General features: G+C 45.6%; 1 protein-coding gene across 4 annotated transcripts in view; it reads right to left on the reverse strand.

Moving 5' to 3' along the window:
• The window catches only part of LOC127453426 (ephrin type-B receptor 5-like), a 71,551-nt gene that overhangs the window by 56,334 nt on the left and 3,134 nt on the right, over positions 1-12,083 (reverse strand). For 2 of the 4 annotated variants that reach the window (XM_051719742.1, XM_051719743.1), the window contains exon 1: positions 8,169-8,274. The exons of 1 other annotated variant lie outside the window; for it this stretch is intronic. In XM_051719742.1, coding sequence (XP_051575702.1) covers positions 8,169-8,232 — 64 coding nt within the window. In that variant the 5' untranslated portion in view covers positions 8,233-8,274. Of the gene's footprint in view, positions 1-8,168; positions 8,278-12,083 lie in introns of those variants that run through there. One more of the 4 variants, XM_051719745.1, reaches the window with a different exon arrangement.

Consider the following 12,083-nt stretch of genomic DNA (forward strand, 5'->3'; position numbering starts at 1 on the left):
AAAACAAATTAATTACAAAGGACCAAACATTTTGTCTGTAGCAGTGGTTCTCAACTGGTTGGTTGCAGATGAAAATATGTTGCAGCAGACTGTTTTGATAGGGTCATAGACAGCAGTGTAAAAACAATGCTAAATACAAATAATAAAATGCAACTAACCACATTAAATATTTAACAATGCATAGTTAGGATAACAAAAAGAAAACGCTTTGCATATATATATTATTTGATGACAAAGAAAGGCTGTGTATCCAATCAAACTCTACCGTATTCTGGTGCAAATTTGTCTGTTACTTGGTAGAAACTTACGGTGGCTGAGAAGTGCACAACACAACCAAATTAGCAAAGCAAATAAAAGCTGAAAAACACAACGGAAATAAACCACAATACAATGGAAAAAGCCATAATGTAACACAATTAAGCCACAGCACAGTGAAAATAACAGAAAATAAATATATTTTAAGCACTATATTTTAAGTCATGTGGCAGTCTGACTCAATGCATGAGAGATTATGGTGCTGCAAGACACTACAAGAGTTCCACGGATAATGTGTCACAAGAGGCATGAGCATTTCTTCTGAGCGCTTCACCGTCCAAGTGTGGGCTACACCCTGCATACAGTCCATTTTCGTGGGAGCAGGACACCTACTGTAATGCCTGTATGTAAGAGTAGCTGCAGGGATTGTGATGTCATTTTCGCATCATTGCATTACGGATTCGAGCAAATGTAGATGAAGTTCCCCTTCTGTCACTCACTCGACGTTGTGTCGATGTAGTGACACTAGGGGTCGATCTTGAGAGCCCGATACACCTTCAGATCTTTGAGAAAAGGCCAATGAGAATTGGCGAGTAGAATTTGCATGCCCCGACATACAGGTATAAAAGGGAGGCTGGAATACGGATTCATTCAGATTTTTTCTTCGGAGCCAAGCGGTTGTATTTCAGCGAGCTGAAAACTACTACTGATCCATTCACCTCTTCAGAAGCGTGTGCTGTTGGATATATGGCGCATTCCAGCGGCTTTCTCTCCACTCTGCACTCCACTGCAGACTATGCCCCTGGGCGCTTCGACAGTGCTTTAAAAGAGTTTATTTCCTCTAAAGAGTATTTTTCCTCTATTAGAGCAGGCACAGTGACATTGAACGTCTTTTTAAAGATGCGTCTTTTTAAAGATGCCCTTCCATCTCTGTGCAGTTCCTGGATGCAGTCGTTACCTCTCCGCCTCTGACGGTCACGATCACTGCCTCACATGCCAAAATCACGTTGAGGAAGCGTTCGTGGATGGTTCATGTTCTCATTGCGAGAACATGACCATGGCAATGTTGCGGTCGCAACTTTCCTTCTTTCGAGGGAAAGCCATTTCAGCTGCCCACCCCGCTGGTCCTTCTACCTACGGGTACGAAGGCGATTCGGGGGCTTCAATGGGTACGGTTCCGCTGGGTAAACCCCCACGGACCGCCCACTCCCCGGTACGCTCGTTTGCACCCGTCCAGTTCTGGGATGAAACAGGCAGCTTGCATCAGTGCCAGCCTAATGTCTCTTTCGGAGCTCGTGAGCCAGATGAGATGTTGATTGCTGCATCGGAGAGCGCCTTGGTGATGTCGGACGCCGAGGACTCGACAGGGCCGCCGCCTTCAGGTGTGGCAGCCCGGTCTGAGGTTGACACGGACCTGACCGCCATGCTTGCCCGGGCCGCCGCGACTGGTTTCTGGGTTCGGCGCGCCACTCGTGGCCCCCTCCAGTCCCCTTCTTCCTGGAAGTGCATGACGAGCTGACGCAATCATGGAGGGCACCTTTCTCTGCCCAAAACCGATCCTTCAGTTCATCTGCTCTCACTACCCTCGACGGTGGGGTGGCCGAGGGTTATGCCGCGATACCCCAGGTGGATAAGGCAATTGCGGCACACCTGTGCCCGCTGAGCGCCACCACCTGGCGGAGTTGCCCGGCACTCCCTTGCCTGTAGGACGACATCATCTCTGGCGCCTTACGGCGGGCACGCGGAGCAAGGTAAGTGCTTCGAAGGTCCCCTCAGCGCGGCTGCCTCGGGTCGGAGAACTGCTCCCTGACGCTGGCCGGAACCATCTCATCTCGGCTATGCGATTCAATTCGCCAGGCGCCCGCCGCGGTTCCGCGGCGTTCTCTTCATGTCAGTGAAGGACGAGAGCGCCTCCGTCCTGTGGGCGGAGATCGCGGTCCTCCTACAGAAGGGCGCAATAGAGCCTGTCCCTCCAGCCAAGGTGAGACAGGGGTTTTACAACCCTTACTTCATCGTTCCCAAGAAGGGCGGTGGGTTGCGGCCAATCTTGGACCTGCAAGTTCGGAACCGGGCCTTGCACAGACTCCTGTTCAATGTGCAAAAGCACATTTTGACGTGCATCCGGCATCAAGATTGGTTTGTGGCGGTAGACCTGAAGGAAACGTACTTTCGCGTCTCGATTTTACCTTGACATAGACCCTGCCTATGGTTCGCATTCGACGGTCGGGCATATCAGTACAAGGTCCTCCCCTTCAGCTTGTCCCTGTCCCTTCGCGTCTTCATGAAGGTCGCAGAGGCAGCCCTTGCCCCGTTAAGGGAAGTGGGCATTCGCATACTCAATTACCTCGACGACTGGCTGATTATAGTGCACACTTGAGAGTTACTGTGTGCAAACAGGGACCTGCTGCTCACGCACTTCAGCCATTTAGGGCTTCAGGTCAACTGGGAAAAGAGTAAGCTCTCCCCGGTTCAGAGCATCTCTTTTCTCGGCACGGAGTTAGACTCGGTGTCAATGATAGCGCGCCTCACATGCGAGCGCACGCAGTCGGTGCTGAACTGCCTGAACTTATCCAGGTGGGAAATGTCAGTCCCAATGAAGTACTTTCAGAGGCTCCTGGGTCATATGGCATCCTCAGCAACAGTCACGGTGCTTGGGTTGATGCATATGAGACCGCTACAGCACTGGCTCCAGACCCGAGTCCCGAGGTATGCATGGCACCACGGCACACATCTTGTGGCTCTCACGCCCGCCTGCCGCCGCCTTTTCAGCCCTTGGACAGACCTTGCGTTACTGTGGGCTGGAGTCCCTATACAGCAAGTGTCCAGGCGTGTTGTGGTTACAACGGACGCCTCCAAGAGCAACGGGCACGCAGCCGCTGGCTCCTGGACAGGACTTCACCTGCGTTGGCACATCAACTGCCTCGAGTTGCTGGCAGGACAGCTCGCCCTGCAGAGGCTATTGCCATTGATCCAGGGAAAGCACATGTTGATCCGGATGGACAACACGACAACAGCGGCTTATATAAACCACCAAGTGGTTTACGCTCTCGTCGCATGTCACAACTCGCCCGTCACCTCCTCCTCTGGAGTCAGCGGTGACTCAGATCGCTGCGGGCCACTCATATCCCTGGCAACCTCAATGCCACAGCAGATGCTCTGTCATGGCAGGTGACGCTCAGGGGAGAGTGGAGACTCCACCCCCAGGTGGTCCAGCTGATTTGGAGTCGATTTGGCAAGGCACAGGTAGACCTGTTCGCCTCCCAGGAATCCTCCCGCTGCCCGCTCTGGTATGCCCTGATGGGAGCTCCCCTTGGTACAGAAGTGCTGGCACACAGTTGGCCCCAGGGGCTGTGCAAATACGTGTTCCCCCAATGATCCTACTTGCACAGATTCTGTGCAAGGTCAGGGAGGACGAGGAGCAGGTCATTCTCGTGGCTCCGTTTTAGCCCACCCAGACCTGGTTTTCGGACCTCACGCCCCTCGCGACAGCACCTACCTGGCAATTCCCCTGAGGAAGGACCTTCTTTCTCAGGGACGGGGCACCCTCTGGCACCCACGCCCAGACCTCTGGAATCTCCACATCTGGTCCCTGGATGGGACGCGGAAGACCTAACTGGTCTACTGCCCGCAGTGTTTAACACGATCACTCAGGCCAGAGCTCCTTCTACAAGGCAGCTATATTCCCTGAAATGGCGTATCTTCGCTAAGTGGTGTTCTTCCCATAGCGAAGACCCCCAGAGGTGCGCAGTGCACAGTCGGGTCAGTGCTTTCCTTCCTACAAGAGAAGTTGGATGGTGGCTGTCCCCCTCCACTCTCAAGGTCTATGTAGCTGCTATAGCAGCACACCACGACGCTGTTGAAGGTAAGTCTCTCGGTAAGCACGACCTGATCATCAGGTTCCTGAGAGGCACCAGGAGGTTGAACCCTCCTAGGCCGTGCCTCTTTCCCTCATGGGACCTCTCCATGGTCCTTTTAGGCCTACAGAGAGCCCCGTTCGAGCCCCTAGAGTCAGTCGAGTTAAAGGCCGTCTTATTGAAGACCGCCCTCCTGACCGCGCTCACTTCCAGTCAAGAGGGTTGGGGAACTGCAAGTGTTCTCTGTCAGTGAAGAGTGCCTAGAGTTCGGTCCTGAAGACTCTCACGTGATCCTGAGACCCCGACCGGGCTATGTGCCCAAGGTTCCCACAACCCCTTTTAGGGATCAGGTGGTGAGCCTGCAAGCACTGCCCCCGGAGGAGGCAGACCCAGCCTTATCGTTGCTGTGTCCAGTGCGTGCTTTGCGCATCTACTTGGATCGCACGCAGAGCTTTAGACACTCTGAGCAGCTCTTTGTCTGCTTCGGTGGACAGCGGAAAGGGAACGCTGTCTCCAAACAGAGGCTTGCCCACTGGATTGTGGACGCCATCGATCAGTCCGTGCCCGCCCCCTTGCGGGTTCGAGCACACTCCACAAGGAGTGTGGCATACTTGTGGGCACTGGCCAATGGCACATCTCTAGCAGACATCTGTAGAGCAGCGGGCTGGGCAACACCCAATACCTTCATGAGATTTTACAATCTCTGTGTTGAGCCGGTTTCATCCTGTGTTCTTTCAGGTATGAACAGGTACGTTTCATTACGCGGGGCAGCTGGCTGGGTGTACTGCTTGTGTATAGCGCCTTTCCCCTCCACGAGGTGAAGCCGTGCGCTCTTCTCTCCCATGCGTGTTCACAACCTGTGAACCCTGGATGTCCTTCCTCCTAGCCCTCTGGCTCACAAATTCAGTGGAGGAATTCGTAGTCGGACCCAGTACGTGTGCTAATGTGCCCTGTACTGGGGTAAGTGCTCCACAAGTCTCGGTTACCCCGGTAACCTCCTGTGGTGTATCTTCCGCGGTACGGTCTCCCTTTTTCGGTAGACCTGCGTCTCCCTTGGCAGAGCCTTCTCTGCCCCGGTCGCTGCGTTTGTAAAGCTCCTCCCCTACGAAGGGCAGGACCTAATGCCGCGCCTCTACCATGTGCGGCCTTAGGCCCATATGACGTATTCACCACTTTTTTACCCTCCCCTTAAGGGCAGGGTGTGGCCTCCGTGGGGTCTTTTCCCCCTGAAAGAAAAGGAACGGAAAAGAATGCCTTCCCCAGCGCATTTTATGAGCATTTAAAGGCCCCAGCCGGATATAATTTTCTGTGGAGAGAAAAACTTCTGCTCCCATACTAGATATGTCTCCTTCCCCCCCTCAGGGTTGTTGGGAATTACATGATGTTTTGAGGCATCTGGGGAGGCTACGTGCAGTCCGAGTGCATCTGTTCCTACACTCACAATAGCTTGCCTACACTTGCATCGGCAGTTCACGAAACACAGTTCAGCCATTGTGGCGTTTCGTATAGGGACCCCTAGTGTCACTACATCAGACAGAAGGGGAATGTCTCGGTTACTGTCGTAACCTCCGTTCCCCAGTGGAGGGAACGAGACGTTGTGTCCCTCTTGCCACAGGCTGAACTACACCGCTGTAATGGCCGGGACCTTGTCTCGACTCCTCAGTGCAAAAACCTGAATGAATCCGCATACCAGCCTCCCTTTTATACCCGTATGTCGGGGGGAGTGGCATGAAAATTCTACTCACCAATTCTCATTGGCCTTTTCTCAAAGATCTGAAGGTGTCTCAGGCTCTCAAGATCGACCCCGAGTGTCACTACATTGACACAACATCTCGTTCCCTCCATCAGGGAACGGAGGTTATGATAGTAACCGAGACGTTTTGTGCATTAAGAGTTGTGGTAGAAACCCAATCAGGTATGGGCCAGAGCACTTAAGGACAAATAAGTACAGTGTAACTATTTCTTTTTTTATAATTGTGCTGTGATGTGTCTTATTAATTTCGTTGTGCTGCTTATTTCATTGTGTTGTAGCTGATTTTCATTGTGCTGTGGCTTTTCCGTTGCGTTGTGGCTTAATTTTGTTGTGTTGTGGCTTATTTCCATTTTGTTTTCTGCTTTTATTTGCTTTGTTAATTTTGTTGTGTTGTACATCACTCGGCGACCATAGTAGCTAGCCAAATATAGGTTGTGTGGCATGCTCGTAAATCCTGTACAAAACTATGCAAGGTACAGTAACATTAAATACAGGTTCACTTGCAACAATGATAAGTGTGGTTTGTGCCAGCCACAGTTTGATTTGTACTGCGAATTATTGGCTACAGAGAGTGGAAAACCATCAAAATTCAAGAGACATTTAGAAACCAATACTGAACCAATAAATACATTTCAATACTTGACTCTTGTTTACTTTTGTACAATAAACATTTTTGGTACTTTATTCGGTCACCACTTGATGTCCAGTGTAAAATCTGTGTCCTGAAGCAAACCAGTTGAGAAACACTAGTCTGAAGTGTCTAATGAGCCCAGAAAAGGTGTCTTCAGTTGCAGACTGTAAATTACCTTACAGAGATATTGAAGCCAGGAGGCATTATGTGAACAGCCAGGCAAGGTCTATGCGAATGGCTAAAGTGCTAATTAAAGGTGATGAAGGTTGTAGGTCTTTGCTATAGGAGGGCAGGTAAAGATGTTTGTTGCATTAGTTTAGAGTTATGGGCCAGAGGGAAGGTCTGTGTGACTAGTTAAATGTGATGAAAGGTATGAGTTTCAGGGAACGTCTATATGTACTTGCCTTGAATAATAAGAGCCTATGTTATGGGACCAATGTGTACACTGAAATATTAAATGGTTTTATTCGAGTCAAAAATATGATTTAACATCACTGAATCAACCTAAATACAACCAGGTTACACTAACAAAACAAATTTTATGGGAGAGATCAGGTCGAAATATGAAGAAATCAGGTAGAAAGTTGAATGCTTTATACAATATGTCACATACGCACACAGTGCAATAGCAGTGAAAGCTTTCTCTGCATGACATAAAAAAAAATAAAGATGCCAAAAATATATATAAAGTTGAGGCTTTAAAACGAGACAAATACACACATATAATTCCATACACAAACATTTCCACACACCCTACTGTTTACCATTTTTGCACACAAATTCAGATAAAGTTAGAATAAATAAACAAATAAATAACTGTGTCAAATACAAGCTTCTGTGAGACAACACGTTCCAACAGACTGGCATTCAAATACCACACACACACACAAACACAAAAATGAGTCACTGAGAGCTCGCTCAGATTTTTCACAAAGAGCTCAATATGAGATGCCAACTTCATCAATCCGTCTATTTAAACTGCTTATGTCTGTCTGCAACACACTGACTAAAAACACCATTTAGCGAATTGAAAAATAGCACATAATTCACAGAGAGAATGAGCAAACACCAGTGAAAGGCTACACAGATGTATAGTATAGTGAGTAAGGTGTCTGTATTGTTGCACAGCTGAATGTTCCTTGGGGATTGGTGGAGGGCCATTATAGCAGTTATAATATCAGCAAAGGGGGCAGAAAGTTGGGGGGGGGGGGGGGGCTCACTAGGGTCAGAGAGAGACAAAGGTTGCACCACAAATTATTCACCCCTCCACTAGTTCTGTTCTACACTCTTTTGTTAAGAGTGAACGCAGCTTGGCAGGGTCCATAGAGAGCTCTTCAGTTCACAGTAACATCTCATAAACACATGCACTCATTATACAGTATGTGGGTCTGTATACTGTAGATCCTCAGACACACATACACACACTCCAGCTGTGTGCCAATGTTTATGACGGTGAAGTATCAGAAACACAAACAGACATACAAACTCATTTCGAATACTTTGGAAATACATGTACACATAGACTTGCATAAATGCCAGATGGCAACACACTGCCAGACAGGACAGGACAGTAAAAGCCAGCAGATAAATCCCCCAAACACACACACACACACACACACACACACACACACACAGGGGGGCCAGGTGCACTAGGGGAGCAAAGGAAGTTTCATACCTTCTTCAGTTGAACTGGGGTGGACCACAAGAGAGAGAAACACAAAGATTCGCCACATTTCCATCAGAGCAACACACGAGAAGTCCAGAGAGCAAGAATACGAGCAAGGGAGACAGGAGGAAAGAGAGAGAGAGAGAGAGAGAGAGAGAGAGAGAGAGAGAGAGAGAGAGAAGGGAGGAGGAGTCTGTCTGCTCTTTTTTATCTCAGATTAAAGGGGAGCGGGGGTGGGGGGGTATTTATGTATGATTATGATTATGGCTGAGAAGTCACTCAGCAAAGAACAAAGGGAGAGAGACACTGTGTAAGAAAGAGAGAGTGAGAGAGAGAGAGAGAGAAATGGAGGAACTGGTGAACTGGCTTAAGCCACTCAAAGGGAGCAGCATGATGGAAAGCATAAAACGAGTTTGGCTAGTTTGTAGAAAAAGTGTCTAGACTTGCAGACACTTTCACAGTCGAAAACATAATCCAAATTCATTTGGTTAACACTCTGGTTTGGATTTCCGAAAGGGCAAAGCAAGCCAGCTTGGAAATTTCATTACTCAGTAAAAGAAGACTGGAAACCTGCCTATGTGTTTTTTTTTTCCGCTCTCCTTTCAACTGTTTTTTTTTTTTGCTCCAAAACCATATTTTGCATTTTTTTGTCTTGGCCTAGGTCACATCTTATTTTCAGCATCTCTCTCTCTTTCTCTCAAAATTCAAATAGCTTTACTGGCATGGTAAAAGAAAAGCTTTACATTGCCAAAACACAGTAATATTAAATATACATACATAACATTTACACACATATACATGCAGTTAAAGAAAACAATAAATACAATAAATACAATAAAATAAAGGAATTGTAAAAAGTGTAAATAAAAGCAGTTTGTTATGCTGTTTTCAATTTTAGGCTTGTGGCAGAGTGTTTCGGTTATTGTGTGGTAGTGGTCCTGTTCCACTGGTTGTCCTTTTGTCGTGGCAGGACATATTTCACAGCCAGGTTTGAGCTTGCTGGGGTTTCTACAAGTAGGTATGAAAGTTTGTCCTTGTGATGTATCCGATTAAAGTCTTTGAGATGGGGAAAAAATATTTCCCTAATTTGTGCATATAGGGCATGTTGTTAAAAAGTGCAGTTCTGTTTTCTCTTCAATTTGTGTACAGTGGGGGCACAGCCTGTCTTCTTTTGGTAACCAGGTCTGTCTGTGTCTGCCCATCTCTAAGGCAAGCTTATGTTCACTGAGTCTGTACATGGTCAGGACTTTTCTTAGTTTAGGGTCAGTGACTGTGCTCAGGTATTCTTCCAGTTTATATTCGCTGTTTAGGGACAGATAGAATTCCAATTTACTTTGTTGAGCTGTTGCTTCTGTTCAATGTTTTAGATATTTTTCTTTTTGTGTTTTAATAATTTGATTTGGTCTAGCTGGGGTTTTGTTCTGGGGATTAGCTGGACATGTTTTAGATTGTAAAGTCAGCTCTTTGTATCCTAGGGCTTTGTGGTGAAGGGGTTGTGTATCACTATGTTTTTTAGGTGGGCATGGAATTGAATGGCTCTTTTTTGTATTTTAATTAATTCTGCTCTGCATGCATTATTAGGTGTTTTTCATAGTACTCGCAGTATATTTTTGCAGAATTCTGTTTGTCCCATATGGTGAACTCTTGGTTTGTGAGTGGGCCGCAGACTTCACATCCATAGAGTGCTAGGGGTTCTATAACCGACTGAATTCTCTCTCTCTCTCTCTCTCTCTCTCTCTCTCTCAGTTTTCATTTTTAAGGTGCTTTATTGGCATGACAAACATTAAACAATTAAAAGAGTGCAAAACAAAGACAGTGCAAAACAATGTACATAATATAAGAAAAAAAAAAACTAAAAGGATAATGTTAAATAATAAAAATTTACACAAGTTAAGTCACACAGAAAGGAAAAATTAAATATTACACACACAAAAAAAAAAAAAAACTAGAAAGAGACAAAGTAAAGTATGTTGGAGATACAGACTCAGGTCAGTTCACTCACTGTCCCTCATTCTGTGGCAGACAGACACATATTGTGCTGCTATCACACAGCAGTCCTTGTATTCACCTAATAAAAAGGGCAGTATTTTATTGTTTGTTAAATGGTCAAATGTGCTGTGAATATGTTTAATTTTGTGGTAAAAAATTTCTCGGATGTCTGTGTATTTTATGCAGTCTGTTAGAAAATGCAGCTCTGTCTAAATTTTGTTTTGATCAGTGTGATCTTCCTGTGGCAGCCATGTTTTCCTGTGTCTGACCATTTCTATAGTGAAGTTGTGTCCACTGAGTCTGTACCTTGTCAAGGTGGTTCTCAATTTTTTATCTGTAACAGTGTACAGATAGTCTGCCATAGTATATTCTCTTTTTAGGGCCAGATAGCATTGCATTTTACTCTGTTGTTGTGTTTGAGTTTCCCAATAAGTGATATCATTTTGTTTTATTTGTGCTGTGATTTGGCTGTATCTAATTAGTTTAGAGGTATTGTTCTGGTCCAGGAGCCAGTTGCACCAGATAGCAGTAGCAGCTATTTGTCACAGTCTGTCTCCCTCGTGTTTCCTAGGACTCTTATTTTGAAGTGCTAGTACTAGTTAAGTCTTACCTTAAGAACAGGTGGTGCAACCAAATTAAGCACTGACTTAGTTACAAACTAACTAGTAGTTACTAAATCCTTAGTGTAAACTTTACGCCCCAACTTACGTGAGACCTTATGCACAGCTGTGCAGTGTGATGAGGGTTAGTAGATGTTGGTGAAGCATCAGGACTAAAGCTCTGGTCCAGCTGAGAGAGGGGTTTGGTTTCTTTGCTCAGTTCTTGGTATTGCAGGGCTTTATAATTGTATGAGTGGGGGTCGCTGAGTTTTAGCTGTTTCCAGAATTTGATTGCCTGTTTTTGTATTTTTATAATTAGTGGCTATTTGCCTAATTCTGCCCTGCATGATTTATTTGTTGAGTGCTGGTGTACTTATAGAATATTTTTACAGAATTCTGCAAGCAGGGTCTCAATTGGATGTTTTTCCCATTTGGTAAATTCTCGATTTGGATTTGTCAGTGGACCCCACACCACACTGCCATACAGGGCAATTGGCTCAATCACTGATTCTAACATTTCTAGCCAAATTCTAACAGGTATCTTTATAGGACATTGTCGTTTTATGGCATAGAAAGCCCTGCAAGCTTTATCTCTGTTCATTTACTGCAGGGTTAAGGTTTCCAGTGGAAGTGATTTTTAGCCCTAGACAACTGTAGTGTGATCAGTGTGTTCTTTGGTTATTTCCTAATGTGAATATTTGTTGCATTACCTGAGATCTGGATCATTTTCTGGAAGGTCATGATTTTATGCCAGGTCCTCTGAGTACAGAAGTCATTTGATTTCTGAGTTGTATAGAGTGAGACCAGGGGCTGTAGATCCCTCCAGACTGGTTGCTAGTTCGTTGATGTAAATGTTAAACAATGTTGGGCTTAAACAGCAACCCTGTCTCACTCCATGCTCCTGGGAAAAAAATCTTGTTCTTTTTTGTGTTAATTTTGATGCCACATTTACTTTCAGTGTACATTGATTTAATGAGGTCATAAGTTTCAATAAGTTTGTAAAATAATCCATTGTGCCAGATTGAATCAAATGCCTTTTTTTTTTTTTTTTTTTTTAAAGTCAAATTTCTTTTTCTTTTCATTTCTTTTCCTTTTATTTTGGACAACATGTTTTTCAAATAAGGTTTGTAATGTGTAAATATGTTCAGATGTACAGTAATTTGGTAAACATACTATTTGACTTCTGCTCAAGACATTGTGTTGTGATGAAGACCAAAAGTCTTTAATTATACTTCAAGATATTTTTCCCAGACTGTTACTCACACAAATGCCTCCGTAATTATTCTGATCAAATGAATCTCCATTTATTTTATTTTTTTAAAGATCGGTGTTACCA

The sequence above is a fragment of the Myxocyprinus asiaticus genome, chromosome 15 (assembly GCF_019703515.2).
Source record: "Myxocyprinus asiaticus isolate MX2 ecotype Aquarium Trade chromosome 15, UBuf_Myxa_2, whole genome shotgun sequence".
In the NCBI taxonomy this organism is placed as follows: domain Eukaryota; kingdom Metazoa; phylum Chordata; class Actinopteri; order Cypriniformes; family Catostomidae; genus Myxocyprinus; species Myxocyprinus asiaticus.